Here is a 20,696-nt window from a genome sequence, read left to right on the forward strand (position 1 = left end):
TCCAAATGTTTGGCCTCCAAACTCCCCAGACCTTAACCCCATGGATTATTTTGTATGGGGCGCAGTTGAAAAAGACACCAATCGCACTTCCAGTAATACAAAAGCCCAGTTAATGGATAAAATTAAAACAGTTTTTGCAGCCCTTCCCAGGGAGACTGTAGCATCAGCTTGTTCGAGGTTCCGAAGCAGAATTGAAGCTGTGATCGATGCTAATGGTGGTTATTTTGAGTAAATCTTGTTGATAGTATTGTAATTAACTCTGCCTGTAATGTTTTTTTGTCAATTCATTAAATTTAATAGATACAAAGAAGATTTTCTTTTTCCTTACGAAACTGTCAAATTTATCCCGAACACCATGTAATGTCCAATCCTCACCTTCTCGTGGTGCACCCTGTTGGGTATCTACTTTGATACTGAACGAACGAGGATGTGCTGGCAATTTGGGATTTAGCCGACCAAATTGTATTCTTATTGGTTAAACCAAAATAAAAAATGATGGTACAACATGACAAAATTTCATGCAGGCTGGAGCGTCGCCCGGTTAAACAAGGCCCCCAGTGTTTTCGCCAGGGAAACAGGGCGAACAGCGAAAAGTCAGCTACTGGAACAAACCTGAAAACAAACCACAACTCAACATCACCAGAGATCGGTACTATCAACGTAAGAAGCCTAAATGGCAAAGAAATGGAGCTAGCTGAGGAATTAGATAAGTACAAGATCGACATAATAGGGGTGACTGAAACAGAAAAGACCATAACTGGTGAGATCTTTCTGAGCAATAAATACAAAATGTTATATTCAGGCAATGACAATCAAGGAAAAGGAGTAGCCATAGTATTCAACACAAAATATGAGGCTAATCTTCTTGAATGGCAGTCACTCAAGTAGAGTAATGTGGGCAAATATGAGAATGGGGAACTGGACAATGAGACTTATTTGTGCCTATGGTTCCACAGAAGGTTCTACTAAGGTAGAAGTGGAGGAATTTTTTGACGCTTTCGAAAAAGAAACTGACACAATGAAAAAGGAAAAGTTGGTCCTTGTTGGGGATCTAAATTAGCAGAGTGGGAAATGATTGTGAGACATGCAAAAATATTTTGGGAAAATTTGGAGAAAAGACCACAGCTAATAATAATAGCAAATACCTGTTGGATTTCTGCTCAGGACATGGACTGGTTATTACTAATACCATGTTCCAACATAAAAATGTGCACAAATTCACATGGAGAGAAGAGGCTAGGAATAAGAAAAGTCTCATTGACTATGTTCTTGTTGATAGTGATGTTTTCTCCCTGGTGCAGGACACCAGAGTGTACAGAGGATTTGAAATTGGAAGCAATCACTATTTAGTCTTGAGCAGGATAAAATTGAATTTCATATTGAAAAGAATAACATGTAAGAAAGTTTTAAAGAGAATAAAAGTTGAGCAGCTCTCAGATGTGAACTGTAGACAAAAATACAGAAAGATTATTGAAAAGAAAATGAAAGAGTTTGAGAACAGGAATCAAACCTTGGAGATTCAGTGGCAAACTCTGAAGAAAACATTGATTGATTCTGCCAGAGAGGCATGTGGTGAGGTTGTGTGCAAGGATAAAAAAATCAGAACTCCCTGGTGGACACAGGAAGTTAAAGAGGCAGTGAAGGAAAAGAAGAAAGCATATCAAAAGTTCCTGGCAAATAAGTCAGCTTTTACTCTTACAGAATACAGAGACAAATGTAAGAAAGCTAAACAGTGTGTAAAACTAGCTAAACAAAAGTCATGAGAGGACTTTGGCAAGAATATAGAAAATAAATATCAAGAAGGTGGCAAAATATTCTGGAGGTTGTTGAAGAAGCTTAGGAATGGAGGAAAGAGTGCTGTAAAAGGAGTTAGAGATGATAAAGGTGACATGAAAACGGGAGAAAAAGATATCCTTGAAGTATGGAGTAATTACTTTGAAAAACTGCTAAATGAAACAAGCAGTGATGACAGCACAGTGATAAAAAACACTGACCAGGCATGGAGTCAGGAATACATATCCATACTTGAAGTAGAAAAAGCCATCAAAGGCTTGAAATGTGGAAAGGCAGCAGGAGTAGATGATATTCGACCAGAAATGCTGAAGTATGGTGGTATAAAAGTCTTACAGTGGCTGCACTGCATAGTTCAGAAGGCCTGGACAGAGGGACGAATTCCCGATGATTGGAGTAGAGCTCTCATAGTACCCATATATAAAAAGGGAAATAAAACTGAATGTGAGAATTACAGAGGTATTTCACTACTGAGTGTTCCTGGCAAGATCTATGCAAGTATACTTGAGAAACGGTCGAGAAGAATTGTGGAAGAAAAGCTTGGTGAAGAACAAGCTGGATTCGGGCCAAATAGAGGCTGTCAGGATCAGATCTTCACTTTACGACATATAGTCGAGAAAGCATGGGAATATAACAAAGATCTGTATTTAAGTTTTGTCGATTTGGAAAAGGCATATGACAAGGTACCAAGAGAGAAGCTATTCAATACGCTGCAGTTATATGGTGTCAATGGGGCATTATATCAAACAATACTTAGTCTTTATTTGAGTTGTAAGTCAGCAGTTAGAATTGAAGGAAGTACAGGAAGATGGTTTAATGTTAAATCTGGTATGAGACAAGAATGTACATTATCCCCTCTGTTATTCATTATCTATATGGATCACATTATGAAGGAAAGTGGTATTAAACCTGATATCAAAATTGGAGATGTTAATGTCAGCTCTTTGCTTTATGCGGATGATGTTATATTTCTAAATAAATCTGCTACAAGTCTACAAGATTCTCTGACTAAATTGAATAGCTGTTGTAATAGATATGGTATGAAGGTCAGCAATAAAAAGACAAAGACAATGAAAATAGGTAGAATATCATTGAAAATGTCAACTGTATTGTGAATGGAGAACCTGTGGAACAAGTAAAACATTTCAGCTACTTGGGCACGATTTTTACTGAAGATGGTAAATTAAATATAGAAATAGACAACAGAATCAGCAAAGCTGGTATGGTGGGAAGTTAATTGAATAAATTCATATGGAATAAGAGAGAAATTAGTCGGAACACTAAATTAGCTGTATACAAGACAGTGTGCAAACCACTTTTAACTTATGGATCTGAGAGCTGGATCAGAAGTAAAACACTTGACCAAAGACTAGAGACCGCAGATATGAGAGTCCTGAGAAAGATTAGAGGCATGAACAGATGGCATCAATGGCAATATCATATTAAAAACGAGGATATTAGGAAAGAACTTGACATTGTCAGCATCCAGGAATGCATTAGCAGAGCTAATCTCAGGTGGTATGGTCACTTAAATAGAATGGGAGAGAAAAGATTAGCAAGACAAGTGTTCTCTGCCAGGTTGGCAGGAAAACGACCCAGAGGAAGACCAAGATATAGGTGGATTGATACGGTACAAAGTGCCTTAGACGATAGAAATATAAGATCTGATAATGTGGGAGTCTTGACAAGTAACAGACTGATTTGGAGGAAAATTGTAGATAGGAAGTTAGTAATGATGTAATTTTTTCATGTAGTACTGTCATATCCTGTACACCCCTTGAGGGTACATGGCAGGAATTTGATGATGATGATGATGAAATAAATCTCAAGAAAATCAAAACAAATGTAAAGACTGTTCTACTAAATGGATATGAAACCTGGAGATTAACCAAAAAGAATTTTTTTTATGTTGCTCTCACCCACAAAAGGTTATTTGCAAACCTATAATACTTTTTGTACCATAGGTGGGCTAAAGATTTTTTTGTTTGTTTTTATCAATTTTATATTTTTTTTTCTGTATTTTTAATTTATTTTTTACATAGTCGAGAAATCCTGCTGTAGAGACCAAACATGGAACTTTTTCAAGTCACTTCAGGACTCCAATAAGCAGAGTGGTGGTCTCACACTGGGCAATGAAATTCATCTCTACCATAAATGGAGGATATTATGGATTCTGCTGTATTTTATAGCCAAATATAGAAAGAAAGTTTTGCAAATTAGGTACCGTGTGTGCTTAAGAATATAATCTTCAGCATCAGAAAGAAATAACTGCAGGTTTACATAAACAGATGTGTAAGGAAGATTATCTTAGAAAGATAATGGGAATATACTAGCTAAATAGAATTTCTAACAAACATTATAGGATAAAATAAATCACTCTGACATCAAAATAGAAATAACAAAAAGAAAATGGATGCAGATAGGCTGCCCAATCAGAAACCCAGATAAGGATATAGCAAACACAGCTATGTAATGGAACCCAGAGGGAAGCAGGAGGAGGAGGAGAGAAATCAAAGCAGAGATGAAGCAGATGGAAAAATCCTGGAATGAGATTAAGAGGAGCAAAGAACATAGTACGATGGAAAACAACAATTGAGGCCCTATGTTCCACAGGAAGTGAAGAGAATAAGTAAGTATCAAGGATCTATTTTATTTTTATATATATATATATATATATAATGCATAAACCCTGCTCTAGAGACAAAACATGGAACCTTTTCAAGCACATCAGGCCTCAGAATGCAAAATTGCAGCCCTTTTTTGGTGCTGCAATTCTAATATTAACAGCAATTTCCTTCCCCCTATCCTCATTGAAAATACCATATCCTTACATTTTATTTCTATATCATCGTCCATCAACCAAGTCTCATTACTGCCTCTTACTTTCAGCCAAGCTCAACTAACCAATTTTTAACTCTGTCAAAAAATTACAATGAGCACACATACGAGGTGGTATCAAAAGGTTTGGAGACTAGGTTTGTAACATGCCAACAGATGGCAGCACCATGTTGCATGCACAGTCACAGGGAGCACCTACCTTCATAAGTCAGTGTGCCAAAAGACATCGTCCTGTGTACATTGGGAGCTGTGCAACTGATGCTATTCTGACCACCTGCGTTACCACATCTGCGATTTCATCATGGACAGAAAGTTAGAACAAAGAACAAATGTGAAATTCTGCATGAAACTGGGCAAATCTGCCACAGGATCATTACCAGTGACGAAACTTAGGTGTACGGGTACGACCCTGAGACGAAGCAACAATCTTCACAGTGGAAGAGCCCATTATCTCCACGACCGAAAAAGGAGAGGCAGGTCCGCAGCTCGACCAAGTGCATGCTCATCATCTTTTTCGACATTCGTGGCATTGTGCATCGAGAATTCGTCCTCAGGGGCCAGACCATCAATAGTGAGTTCTACTTCCAGGTTTTAAGGCGTCTGAGGGAGGACATTCAGCGAAAGTGACCGGATCTGTGGCACGCAAAAAACTGGATGCTCCACAATGACAATGCACCCTGTCACCGAGCTCTCCTCACACGTGAGTTTCTCGCCAGAAACAACATGATCTCACGTCCGCACTCACCCTACTCGCCAGATTTGGCTACTGCAGACTTCGCCCTCTTCCCGAAGATGAAGATCCAGCTCAAAGGTCACCGTTTTGACACCATTGCAGAGATCCAGCATGAATCGCAGAAGGTGCTTGACATGCTTCAAAAAGAAGACTTCCAGGACACATTCCAGAAGTGGCAAGAACGCTGGGAGCGCTGTATTGATATGCAAGGGGACTATTTTGAAGGTGATAGTGTGTAAACGTAGATAAATAAAGTAATTTCTCGTAAACAGAGCTAGTCTCGAAACTTTCTGATACCACCTCGTGCACATGTAACACATGCTTACATCACTCCAAAAAAGCACTAGTTTCTCCTGACTTCATATTTACAAGCTCTCAGTGAAATACACTTTATCCAGATTCCTAACTCCAAATCTATCACTCATATATAAATCCTTCATACTATTTCTTCTGTACAACCTATGCACTGGCTCATGGCCTTTCTTCTCAACTTGCCTCTATGTATAGTTGCAGCAGACTTGTGATCTTTGCTGTTTTCACTTGTACCAGCAACTCTTTCATATTTTCTTGCATACCACACTTGTCAACTACTAGATCATTTGCACCTGCCAACAACAGAATTATAAAAACACTCTCATTAAACATTCCTCTTATCACAAAGTCATCACATAAAATTCTCTCTTTACTATCTTTCTTTTACTCATCCATACTCTGCTTTCTCTTCCCTCACACCTCTCTCTCTCCTTTTATTTCTCTTACATACCACTTGCCAGATATTTTTCCAATTGTTCACAAGCTCGTGTTTTGTCCCATGAAAGACTGCATAAGCATTCTGTCTTTTATATTATCACTTCCCTGTTCCTCATCTTTCACTACTTCTCTTATCTCACGTTTTTCATTTCTACAAAATTCTAAAGTCCTCCCATGATTTTTGTTTAGCTAGTTTTACACAGTGTTTCACTTTCTTACATTTGTCTCTGTATTCTCTTAGCGCAAAAGCTGACTTATTTGCCAGGAACCTTTGATAAGCTTTCTTCTTTTCCTTCACTGCCTCTTTAACTTCTGTGTCCACCAGGGAGTTCTGATTTTTCTATCCTTGCAGACAACCTTACCACATGCCTCTCTGGCTGAATCAATCAGGGTTTTCTTCAAGGCTTGCCACTGAATCTCCAATGTTTGGTTCCTGTTCTTAAACTCTTTCATTTTTTCTTCAATAATTTTTGTGTATTTTTGTGTATTTAGTCTACATTTCACATCTGAGAGCTGCTCAACTTTTATTCTCTTTAAAACTTTCTGACATGTTATTCTTTTCAATATAAAATTCAATTTTATCCTGCTCAAGACTAAATAGTGATCACTTCCAATTTCAAATCCTTTGTACACTCTGGTGTCCTGCACCAGGGTGAAAACATCACTATCAACAATAACATAGTCAATGAGACTTTTCTTATTCTTTGCCTCTTCTCTCCATGTGAATTTGTGCACATTTTTATGTTGGAACATGGTGTTAGTAATAACCAGTCCATGTCCTGAGCAGAAATCCAACAGGTATTTGCTATTATTATTAGCTGTGCTCTTTTCTCCAAATTTTCCCAAAATATTTTTGCATGTCTGACAATCATTTCCTTCTCTGCTATTTAGATCCCCAACAAGGACCAACTTTTCCTTTTTCATTGTGTCAGTTGCTTTTTCTAAAGCATCAAAAAATTCCTCCACTTCTACCTTAGCAGAACCTTCTGTGTGACCATACGCACAAATAAGTCTCATTGTCCAGTTCCCCATTCTGATATTTGCCCACATCACTCTACTTGAGACTGCCTGCCATTCAAAAAGATTACCCTCGTATTTTGTGTTGAATACGATAATGGCTACTCCTTCTTTTCCTTGATTGTCATTTCCTGAATATAAGCTTATTAACTTTGCTCTTTTCTCCAAATTTTCCCAAAATATTTTTGTATGTCTGACAATCATTTCCTACTCTGCTATTTAGATCTTTATATATTAATCTAAGATCTAATATATTAATTAGATTATTAATTATTTTTGAAAATTAACATTTCCACACCATGAATACTATGACAGTTGGAAAACCACCCTCTACTGACCCCAAATATTTTTTTATTTCCCATTTGGAGTTCCCTCCACCAAGTGTCTTTATACTGCAGAGAAGAACACTGCAATGTAAATTTGTTCTTCTAACCTGGGAGTCAAGTCAGCAGTCAGATGACATGAAAGAAAGTAAAACAATTTTTTTCAGTGGAAAATAAGTTGGCTTGTCTAATATGGAGGTGGCAGAACTTCTTCCAGAAACTCAAGTTTTTCATCCACAGAGTACAGCAATCATAAATATCACTCAGTAGAATCCATAAAAAAAAAAAAAAAAAAAAGTGATGCTTTCAGGGAGATTATTCTAAGTCTTTCTAATTCTAGTTAATTATTTTGATAAACCTCTACTTTCAATTTAGGGTATACTGTTAAACTTTGATAAATTGAGATTCCTAAGAATTCTAATTTTATCATCGTTTTAACAGGAAAAACCTTGTAAGGAATATACTTGCTTCTAGGTATGTGCTGTATGCAACTGGTAAAATATAGATTACATTATTATAAAGAAAAAGGATTGTGAATATTTCAAGGAAGGAATACTTACTTGATTGTATAATGCCAGTGATACATTATAAATTAATAATATTTTGTTAGAATTGATATATAATGTTTTGTAGTATGACTTGCATTAAGCTGCTGTGAACAAAAGTTCAAAGTGCACGGGCACGTCGAAGGAAAGAAAGGTTGCCCCCAGGTAGTCGCGCGCTCACAGCATGTGCAGAAGCGAGCAGTCAGAAAAAACAAACAATACAAAACGAGACCCACGTGGGAGAAATTAAACATGTTGGATGAGCTACGTGAGTTATGGTGATTGCCGATAGAGGAGATGATATAAAAGGGTTAGGACCCCCCCCCACACACACACAAGCCTTTTTTTTTCTCTTCTCTCTTGGTGGTAGTCGCGTGTATTCTGGTGGGTAGACAGTTGCATGGAGGAGCATCTCTGTCCAGGAGTGCTCGGACGAAGGATCAGCGAAGAGTTCTGTTAGGAATCCCGAGTGCGGTAATAGGATATGCCACTTACGAGCTGGAAGGATCACGCACTCCTAATCGTACGATGAAAGAACACATCTCCATTCGACTGACGGGCAATCCATGGAAAGGGCTCAGCATCTAGGCAACAGGCCTCACGGAAGCAGAATCGCCTTACGGCATCGTTATATCTGGAGTGGACTAGTTATGCTGGGATCGTGTGGACTTACCTTTGACTGGAGAAATTCATGCCATAGCACCAACTAAATGAATCGGAAGGGAAATTGATCAGAGAACGGAAGTCAGAAGTTGAAGGAACAAGTATGAAGAACCAGTGTGTAAAGTAATGTTGAAAATTCTTTGTCTATATAATGTGTATAAGAAAATTTAGATGTTATAAATGAGTTTAAGGGAAATTGAGGATTATGGACTTTCATATAATTAAGACAGGACTGTAGCACCTTAATATTAGAACGCATAGTGATGTAACTCCTATACAGTTAAACTAATGTGTATGTTTTTGAAAGTATTAAGAAGGTTTAGTCTGAGTAATGTCATATGATATGAAGATTAATGTGAATATTGCACTCAAGGCAACAGTGATATGTGATATGATATGAAGATTAATGTGAATATTGCAGTCAAGTTTTGTCAGTTTGTGAAATAACATATTGATGTTGCTCCTTGATGTCCTTACTTAATAAGGATACCTATATTTTTCTCTTAATATGGGGTGCTTAAGGGTCAAAGCTGTATAACTGAGAGGAGACCTCCACATAGCCTTTAAAGGAATGCAGAGAACTGACCAGGGCTTCTGACCTAATGTCCAATCCTCACCTTCTCGTGGTGCACCCTGTTGGGTATCTACTTGGATACTGAACGAACGAGGATGGGCTGGCAATTTGGGATTTAGCCGACCAAATTGTATTCTTATTGGTTAAACCAAAATAAAAAAAACGATGGTACATGCCGGCTGGGGCGTCGCCCGGTTAAACAAAGACCCCGTTGTTTTTGCAGGGAACCAGGGCGAACAGCGAAAAGTCAGCTACTGGAACAAATCTGAAAACAAACCCCAATTCAACATCACCAGAGTTAAAGATCGGTACTATCAACATAAGAAGCCTAAATGGCAAAGAAATGGAGCTAGCTGAGGAATTAGATAAGTACAGATCGACATAATAGTGGTGACTGAAACAAAAAAGACAAAACTGGTGAGATCTTTCTGAGCAATAAATACAAAATGTTATATTCAGGCAATGACAATCAAGGAAAAGAAGGAGTAGCCATAGTATTCAACACAAAATACAAGGCTAATCTTCTTGAATGGCAGTCAGTCTCAAGTAGAGTAATGTGGACAAATATAAGAATGGGGAGCTAAACAATGAGACTTATTTGTGCCTACGGTCCCAAAGAAGGTTCTACTACAGTAGAAGTGGAGGAATTTTTTGAGGATTTAGAAAAAGCAACTGACACAATGAAAAACGAACAGTTGGTCCTTGTTGGGGATCTAAATTAGCAGAGTGGGAAATGATTGTGAGACATGCAAAAATATTTTGGGAAAATTTGGAGAAAAGAGCAAAGCTAATAATAATGGCAAATATCTGTTGGATTTCTGCTCAGGACATGGACTGGTTATTACTAACACCATGTTCCAACATAAAAATGTGCACAAATTCACATGGAGAGAAGAGGCTAGGAATAAGAAATGCCTCATTGACTATGTTATTGTTGATAGTGATGTTTTCACCCTGGTGCAGGACACCAGAGTGTACAAAGGATTTGAAATTGGAAGTGATCACTATTTAGTCTTGAGCAGGATAAAACTGAAGTTCATATTCAAAAGAATAACATGTCAGAAAGTTTTAAAGCGAATAAAAGTTGAACAGCTCTCAGATGTGAACTGTAGACTAAAATACACAAAGATTATTGAAGAAAAAATGAAAGAGTTTGAGAACAGGAATCAAATCTTGGAGATTCAGTGGCAAACTCTGAAGAAAACATTGATTGATTCTGCCAGAGAGGCATGTGGTGAGTTTGTGTGCAAGGATAAAAAAATCAGAACTCCCTGGTGGACACAGAAAGTTAAAGAGGCAGTGAAGGAAAAGAAGAAAGCATATGAAAAGTTCCTGGCAAATAAGTCAGCTTGAGCTCTTAGAGAATATAGAGACAAATGCAAGAATGCTAAACACTGTGTAAAACTACCTAACAAAACTCATGGGAGGACTTTGGCAAGAATATAGAAAATAAATATCAAGAAGGTGGCAAAATATTCTGGAGGTTGTTGCAGAAGCTTAGGAATGGAAGAAAGAGTGCTGTAAAAGGAGTTAGAGATGATAAAGGTGACATGAAAATGGGAGAAAAAGATATCCTTGAAGTATGGAGTAATTACTTTGAAAAGCTGCTAAATGAAACAAGCAGTGACGACAGCAGTGGTAAAAAACACTGACCAGGCATGCAGTCAGGAATACATATCCATACTTGAAGTAGAAAAAGCCATCAAAGGCTTGAAATGTGGAAAGGCAGCAGGAGTAGATGATATTCGACCAGAAATGCTGAAGTATGGTGGTATAAAAGTCTTGCAGTGGCTGCACTGCATAGTTCAGAAGGCCTGTACAGAGGGACGAATTCCCGATGATTGGAGTAGAGCTCTCATAGTACCCATATATAAAAAGGGAAATAAAACTGAATGTGAGAATTACAGAGGTATTCCCTATTGAGCGTTCCTGGCAAGATCTATGCAAGTATACTTGAGAAACGGTCGAGAAGAATTGTGGAAGAAAAGCTTGGTGAAGAAAAAGCTGGATTCAGGCTAAATAGAGGCTGTCAGGATCAGATTTTCACTTTACGACAAATAGTCGAAAAAGCATGGGAATATAACAAAGATCTGTATTTAAGTTTTGTCGATTTGGAAAAGGCATATGACGAGGTGGCAAGCTATTCACAATACGCTGCAGTTATATGGTGTCAATGGGGCATTATATCAAGCAATACTTAGTCTTTATTTGAGTTGTAAGTCAGCAGTTAGAATTGAAGGAAGTACAGGAAGATGGTTTAATGTTAAATCCGGTGTGAGACAAGGATGTACATTATCCCCTCTGTTATTCATTATCTATATGGATCACATTATGAAGGAAAGTGGTATTAAACATGATATCAAAATTAGAGATGTTAATGTCAGCTCTTTGCTTTATGCAGATGATGTTATACTTCTAAATAAATCTGCTACAAGTCTACAAGATTCTCTGACTAAATTGAATAGCTGTTGTAATAGATATGGTATGAAGGTCAGCAATAAAAAGACAAAGACAATGAAAATAGGCAGAATCATTGAAAATGTCAACTGTGTTGTGAATGGAGAACCGGTGGAACAAGTAAAACATTTCAGCTACTTTGGCACGATTTTTACTGAAGATGGTAAATTAAATATAGAAATAGACAACAGAATCAGCGAAGCTGGTATGGTGGGAAGTCAATTGAATAAATTCATATGGAATAAGAGAGAAGTTAGTCGGAACACTAAATTAGCTGTATACAAGACAGTGTTCAAACCAGTTTTAACTTATGGATCTCAGAGTTGCGTCAGAAGTAAAACACTTGACCAAAGACTAGAGACCACAGATATGAGAGTCTTGAGAAAGATTATAGGCATGAAGAGATGGCATCAATGGCAATATCATATTAGAAACGAGGATGTTAGGAAAGAACTTGACATTGTCAGCATCCAGGAATGTGTTAGCAGAGCTAATCTCAGGTGGTATGGTCACTTAAACAGAATGGACAAGGAAAGATTAGCAAAGCAAGTGTTCTCTGCCAGGTTGGCAGCAAAACGACCCAGAGGAAGACCAAGATATAGGTGGATTGATACGGTGCAAGTGCCTTAGACGATAGAAATATAAGATCTGATAATGTGGGAGTCTTGACAAGTAACAGACTGATTTGGAGGAAAATTGTAGATAGGAAGTTAGTAATGATGTAATTTTTTCCATGTAGTACTATCATATCCTGTACGCCCCTTGAGGGTACATGGCAGGAATTTGATGATGATGATATTTTTCTCTGATTAACATTGTAGTTTTGGATTGAGTTTCTTTGTACTGTAAATTGTATTAATGTGTCAAATAAATCTTTGCTAACTTTAATCCAAGTGTCTGAGTATTAGAATCCGATGCACCACTTGCAAAAAGATACAAATCTAAGCGGGAGAAAATAGATTATGTTATAGGTCACGATTGCAAATCAGTAGTCATTATAGTACACCTTTGAGATCACTTCTTGATTAACCCTTTGACATATAAATTATTTTTAAACTCTAAATTCATTTGAAATTAACACGAACTTCGTAACGTCTGCGATATGTCAAAATAAGTTTTGGTGCAATAAACAAAAGACATGTCACAGATATCTTTGTATGAAATTCATTTGAAATTGACGTGAACTTCGTAACGTAACGTCTGCAATATGTCAAAATCGATTTTGGTGCAATAAACAAAAGACGTGTCACAGACGTCTTTGTATGTTAACAGGTTAAGACATGTTTAACTTAATCTAATAGCTTAGGTGGCGCAGCAAAAAAATATAAATATTCCTAATGCTTTAAGAGAAGTGAGATTTCAAAGACTTTGCCATGCTGGTTTTGGCTCGACCCTGAGGCAATTCCTTTGTGTTTTAGAGGTATCACATGACTCCTTAGGAAGGACCCAGTGTATAGTACGTATATTAATAGAATTTAAGAAAGGGGGACACAACAATACTGTCATAGAAGTTGATAGGAGAGATCTCGAGGTAGTACCTCTGGCAATGCATCTCAAATTGGAAACCCCATGTATGAAAACCACATCTCTCTCTCTCTCTCTGATTCTATTGCTACTACTACCATCATTTTCTGATATATAAATATACATACAAGGGCTTTACTAGATATGATAATTCAACACAACATTTCAAGATTGCAAATAAGTCCTATTGTCTAATTTCTCATTTGAAATTTTGCCTATAACCTTAATTGACGCTGACTTCTACTCAAGAAGCTCAACTGGTTTTATGTTGAAATACTTAGTTACTCTCTTCTTTCCATGATCCCCAGTGCCCCAAAAAAATCATTTAATTATTTAAAAAGATTGCATCTGGTTTTGTCTTCTTAGTCAAAGTAACACAATAATACTTTTTACATCAAGCGTCAAGTGTGTTGAGAGTGCTCCAGTAACTGACTTTTTTCTCTGATGAAAACAGAAGGAGCATACTTGCTCTCCAACCAACAGGTTGTGGGTTCGAATCCCACTGTGGACATGGATGTCTGTGATTGTCTTTAGGTGGGAAATGAATTTCATTGCCCGGTGTAAGACCACTGCCCCATTTATTGGAGGCTTGAAGTGGCTTGAAAAAATTTCCATGTTTGGTTTCTGTAGCAGGGTTTCTGGGCTATGTAATAAAAAATTTTTAATATATATATATATATATATATATATAAAATTGATAAAAGTGGCAAAAAAAAAAATCTTTAGCTCACCCACAGTACAAAATGTACTATAGGTTTATATAACATTTCGTAGATGCACATAAAAAAAATAAATAAAAAAAATAAGAATGATGTCTCAGCCAGCATGATATCTGATTATGTCGAACCATTATGTGTATACTATATTAGTTTCCATTTACACTAATGTCAAATGGAACCCATTATATACTATAATGGTTTCCATAGTGAAGAATTTATGGAGACAAAAATATGTTTTGGAGTAATTATAATTAAGAAAATAACACTCACTCATTTGAATGTTATTTTCTTAATTATAAGTAAAGTAATTACTCCAACACATGTTTTTGTCTCCATAAATTCTTCACGATGAATGCTGAGCACTGTATAACCTTAAAAGAAAGAATATAATGGTTTCCATTTGAAACTCAATACAGAATACAATTTGGTAGCTTAAGCCCCAAATTGCAGTCCATCCTCATTCATTTAGCATACGCAAGGAGGCTGAAACTAGTAATGGGACACACTACAAAAAACAAGGACTGAACAGTGAGTTAGAAACCATAGTTGGTTCTTCACTTTCCTCACAGGAATGCGTGAGCCCTTATGTGAAGGGCTCCTCCCAGTTACATGGCTTTGACCCTTAAGCAATTTACCACTGAGTCGTTTCAAAAAAGTAGCATGCTATATCAAAGCTAATAGTAATGTATTAAGAAGTTTTCAGATCAGATGGTAAATAATCTTTCTACCATCTACACTGCTAAGTATGCATGTTTCAGGTGGTGATACATATAGAAACATTGCCATGACACAGGAAGTATCTATTGTCAATACCCCAGTATAAGAATAATGGCAACTCCTCAATCTCCATATCTCAGTCAACTTTTTACCAAACAAAACATAGTCAATCAGTGATAAATAAATTTGATTTTGAGAAAAACTGTTGATAGGAGATTAGTAATGATATAACTTTTTTCATTTAGCACTATCATAATATCCTGTACATCCCCCCCCCCCATTTAGGATAAAGGTTAGGAATTTGATTATGAAGATTTATATTGTTTTTGCAAGAACTATCACACTGTGACAAATATATATATTATTCAAAGGGAATTCTTTCTAGTTTTGTAAAAATTCAAAACAAGTCTAAAGTTGCAGAAAATTTATGACACAGTGACCTGTGTTTTTGTTTTGCATATTTCTGCCACTACAAATAGTCCAAATGAAACCAGGATTGAAACAACTTCACAAATTTGAAAGGAGATCCTATATATCAAATTTCACTAAATTCTATTCAACCAATGTGGAAATGTTATTAATATCAACTGAAATCATTTTGTCAATTTTTTCCAGCAGAAGTGATTCATTTAATACCAAAACTGAATCACATGACAACTTCTTGTGTACATCCGAAATTTTATTAAATTGAATCCAAATTATATACTGCAAATATGTAACTTCAACACAATTTGCTCCTTTGTACTTCTCCAAAGGTCTGAATGAAAATCAGGATGGCTCAACAAATTTTTGTAAGGATTCTAAAGAGATATTTGAACAAAACCAGCCAATCCTGTGAACAGACAGACAAGTCATTTAACAGATGCTTACATACTTTGCAGAATGTATCTACAAATACATTCAAGTCAATGCCACTGTCCAACAGAGAGAACTGTTCTAATTTCTTACATCACAAATTTATCCAAAAAGCTTACAAAAATTTTAAAGTAATATCATTTAGTCAACACCTTTTCAAACTTGTTCGATAAACTTGCTAATTTCTAGCCCATTCTGTTATCTCTTCAAGTATATAATATCAAGCCATACTCATGCTGGTATTTTGATCAGATTCAGCTGCTGACTGAGAAAGAGTGGTAAACAAGAAAGGAATAAGAACACTAAGTACTCAAGGCTAGCACCCTGACACTATTATCTACCAAAGATGGGCAGTTTTTTGTTGTTTGTAGTATTAGCCTCCCAGATTTTAGCAGTTTCTTGTAGCTAAATTTATTCAAGAAGTCATGTTCTATAATGCATGTGCTGATTGCTAAAACAGTCTCATACTTATGAAGCAGCTTTTTTTTAAAACTTGTCATTTTCTCCATCTCATCTGTCAGGTATGGCACACAAACCTTCTAAGCTACCATCTACCAGGTGAATGATTTTCTCTCTTTGGCTCAATACTAAGGTACCAAAGGGCTCTGTGCTTTCATTCATATTCTTCATCTTCTAATGCATGATGATCTTCTCTCACTGACTACAAATAGTATCGATAGTTTTGCTATGACACACTCTATCCATCTTCTTCATTGAACAAACCATGCAGTATTCAAATGATTCAAGCTTAAAGATTTTCCACATACTAAGACTGAGTGGCAAACTTCCACACTGTCAAAAACAACAAACCCGTCTTATTTCTTGTAAAAAGATCTTCCTCCTCCCTACACCTTACTTTTGATAACATTCAGATTTCCAGTCATGATCTGATTTCTCTTCTGGGCTGACTTACACCTCTGCCTTTCCTGGCACAAACAAATTGCATTCACAGCCTCCTCAGCCTCAGAAAACTTGATATTCTAAAAAAAAAATTGAATTATAGAATTACTTATATTAAGAAAATTATTTATTACAGCAAAATTTTTGGCTACATTTCATGACCATTCTCAATGCACATAGGAAATGAGATAGATTAATGGCTGAAATTAAAGCACATGTTACAATGCATAATATTAAATGCAGGAGGCAAGCTCCATCCACAAACTACAGTAGAACTCGGTTATAACGAATTCCACGGGACCGCATATATTTGTTCGTAATAACCATTATTCGTCATATCCAAGAAGGTCATAATTTGAGCGAATTAAAAATGTTTTCAGATTTTTCTCAGCATAGGTATATTGGGTAACATAAATACATATGTGCATACATACATATAAAGAACAAAAATTTATTTTTAAAACTTCACATTTTTACATAAAAAATCATCAAGCGTGCTTTGCTTTGCACAAGACGCATATTTCATACGTTTGAAATTGTTCCTTATACCACTAAGATGCTTGCATGTGTCATCTGAACTTACAGATTGCGATTCCATAAATCTTGTTAAAATATGTAAAGCACTTTCTGCTTCACACCAGGTAACGATTTTCTCATCATTGCTATTTTCTTCCTCGGAGTCACTACTACTATTATCTTCTTCTGGTGTATGAGAGATTTGTTTTAAGATGTCAGTGTCTGTCGGTATACCCGAAGTTGCAATGCCATTATCAATGTCTATAAAATTATCAATCTCTGCGCACGTTTCAAAATTGTTCAAGTTTCGTGCTTTTAACCACGCTGATAATGGTAAGTTATCCTCTTCATCTTCTTCAGATTCGTACTCGTATTCCGCAAGACCGGCTTTCTTAAAACAGTTTTGTATCGTAGACGATGACACCAAATTCCGAGCATCACTTATTAAACGTATTGCGTGAAGTACACTGATCTTCGAGTCGTAAGCATAAGCATTTTCCACGGATTTTTCTCTGCGTTCTATCAGTTCCAAGACTAACAGACGACGAAAATGGGATTTAAAACATCTAATTACGCCTAGATCAAGCGGATGCAAGACAGATGTCACATTCGGTGGCAAAAAAACAAGTTTTATGTTTGTTAAATTAGCCACTACAGGACGGGCAGGACAGTTGTCTATCAATAACAAAATTTTCCGGTTTTCACTGCGAAGATTTTTATCCCACTGGTGAATTACATTTTTGAAAATTGAAGATGTCATCCAGGCCTTCTTATTCGCTGAATAATCAACAGGAAGTTTCTTTATGTTTTTAAAGCATCTAGGCTTTGCCGATTTTCCAATTACAAGAAGCTTTCTTTTATCGCTACCGGTCATGTTCACACCAACTAAAACTGTGAGTCTATTTTTGATAAGTTTTCCACCAATGCACTTTTCGTTTTTAAATTGAAAAGTTTTATCGGGCATTAAATTATAAAAAAACCCTGCTTCGTCTGCATTATAAATGTTGTTGAATCCATACCTTCGTTTGATGTCCGGCCATACATTCTTGATCCAGTCAGAAACAACGTTTTTGTCAATGGACAACGCCTCGCCACTTACTTTTGCGTAGACAATATTGTTTCTGTTCTTAAAGCGATCAATCTACCCATTGTTGCATTTAAAATCGCTATAACCAAGTTGAACGGCAAATTTTTCGGCTTGAACTTTCAAAATTGGTCCACTAATAGGTAAGCCAACGGTTCTTTGCACTTTAAACCACGAAAGAAGTGCCTCGTCAACGTCACTTTTATTACACTTTTTAAGTTTTTTACACTTCAATAAATTGTTTTCAAAAGCTTTCAGAGTCAACTTGCGATTCTTCCAAATTGTTGATATTATAGATGGGGACAAATCATACTTCTTTGTTACTGTCAGATTTGATTGGCCACTTTCCACCTCCCATATAATTTCTACTTTTTCGGAAACCAATAAAATTTTCAGTTTGACTCCCGACATTTTTCCACAACCAGAAAATGCGTACGTACGAAATGTCAGTAAGGGAATGCCTAATATGTATTATTCATTCGTTATTCCCGTGAAACGAATTCGTAATAAACATGAAATTCATGCATTAAATCAAACGTAATTCAAATATACCTTCAAAATTATTCGTTATAAACGTGAATTCGCTGTAACTGTGATCGTTATAACCGAGTTCTACTGTATTAGAATTCAAGGAAACAAAATATAATAATTAACAAAAAAATAAATCACTTTAAATAAATAAATAAATAAAACGAACCAAGGATATTAACAAGAACATGAGGACTAAGGAAAACCTCCTCAAACAGATAAAGCATTATACAGTTATTTCTGTTAAGATTTGGTCAGTGGATATGATTTTTGCAGCTCTCTTTTTATTCTTTCTAATAAGAAACAACTTTTGAATAAAACTTTGGTTTTATTCCAATGAATTCTATGCATAGTAGATGTAGTGTGTCTGGCCAAACTTGACTTATCAGACCCATAGAGCAGAATATAATCTTAGTGTTCTTCTAAATGAATCTGAGCAGATCAACCAGTCTACCTAGAATAGAAAAGAGGAGGGTATCTTTCAGAATGTCCAGGAACAAATCTAATTTCCAATATAGAAAGAAACTTTAAAGGTTAATTTGGCAAAGAAGTCGCAAGAGTCTTCCCAGCATATCCTTGACATTTGGAATGGAAATTCTAGAAGCTTCTTCTACAGGAGAACCATGATGGCCATAATTATTAATTTCTTGGTTTATTAGTTTGATATTATAGCAACTGAAGATGAAGGTAGCTGCTCTGATAAAGGATAGTTCATTATTTAAAAGGGAATCCACAGATACCATCTACAGCTTGTTTTTACAAGAGACATACCAAGTCGACTGTAAACTCAAATACACTTAGAATATCAGGAAGAAACGTTTCATAAAAATATTAAATAATTTGTTTTCCATTAAATATCACCATTTATAATGTCTACAACTTTATGTTGTAGACATTATAAATGGTGATATTTAATGGAAAACAAATTACTTGGTTACTAGCTTCTGTCATAATAAAATTTAAGTAAATTACCTGTTTAAGATGACTGAAGCTAGTAACCAAGCAAAAGCAATCCAACCATTCAGTAAAAGTATTACTTACTTTGAACAATTTAGGGGACTTTGAAACTGATGCAATTTTGGAGGCTAAAGGTGAAGTAGTTTTAGCAGCAGCGAAAGTTAATGACTCTCTTATAGTAGCTGGACCTAGAAAAAGATAATAAATATTAAAATAAATAACATTCTTCAAAATGCAAATATAATAATAATAAAAATAAAAGAATAGAATTACAAATAATCCCAGACTAATTAAACAAGTGTCACATTTAGCAAACTTTGCATAACTCGAATATTATCAAGTTAAATTTAACCCACTTCCCTGTTAATCATACTTCACTGCTTATGTGTTCACAGTACGTGTCATGCAGCAATACATTAACACGTTTTAAAGATTTCTGTTAGTTTCATTCACAGGATATAATTTTAGCTAACTGTGGTGAAATGGAGCTTTTATATATATAAATAATTTTAATATAAAATAAATTTGAATGTTCTCAAAAATTAGCTTCTTTTATCTTCTGAGTTATTGGTAAAAAAATTGATATTTTTAATAAAAAAATATCAATTTTTTTATTTAAAAAAAAATTGATATTAAAGTTTTTCAGATATTACTAATCCTGAATTTTTTTCTCCGTTAATAATCAAAACAAATTCTGACCTTTGTGGTGGGGGGGATATATATATATATAATACACACATACAATTAAAGCTATCTGGAGAGAATAAATATTCTGAATACTTGTGACAGGATCCTGCAGTTCATTCCTTTTGGCAAACCAACTACCAACAGATGGACTACTGTCGTCGTCGTCATCTTCACTCTTCAACTTAAAAGCACCCAAAAGCGATACACTCTACATAAAGAAACAATTGTGTTATTATTACACATTGTAAGATGTGTAATTTGTAATTCAATAGAATATACAGTGAAATTATGCACAGGAAAAATTTTTTGAAAGTAATCTCATCCATAAAGAGGTTAATCTATAGTACCTTAACACTGCTCACAGGCAGAAAGTTGATAAGAAAGAAGAAATTTGTTGAAAATTTATTTATCACTAGGTTAGACTATAATAGATTTAGTTTAATCCTTTATCCCAGTGAGAGCAAACAAAGTTTGCGCCTGAAAATATCTTCAGGACTAAATATAGTGTTGTACTATCT

At 35.8% G+C, this 20,696-nt stretch overlaps 1 protein-coding gene across 1 annotated transcript in view; it reads right to left on the reverse strand.

Moving 5' to 3' along the window:
* Positions 1 to 20,696, reverse strand: part of LOC150094028 (DNA repair protein XRCC1-like) — a 191,547-nt gene that overhangs the window by 107,584 nt on the left and 63,267 nt on the right. Inside the window, exons 5-6 of the mRNA XM_090413044.1 lie at positions 20,272 to 20,386; positions 19,576 to 19,679 (exon numbers count right to left, since the gene is read on the reverse strand). Of these exons, the coding sequence (XP_090269170.1) occupies positions 19,576 to 19,679; positions 20,272 to 20,386 (219 nt within the window). The remainder of the gene's footprint in view (positions 1 to 19,575; positions 19,680 to 20,271; positions 20,387 to 20,696) is intronic.

The sequence above is a fragment of the Typopeltis vanoorti genome, chromosome 23, assembly GCF_054136105.1.
Source record: "Typopeltis vanoorti isolate ZY-2024b chromosome 23, IOZ_Tvanoo_1.0, whole genome shotgun sequence".
NCBI classification, from domain to species: domain Eukaryota; kingdom Metazoa; phylum Arthropoda; class Arachnida; order Uropygi; family Thelyphonidae; genus Typopeltis; species Typopeltis vanoorti.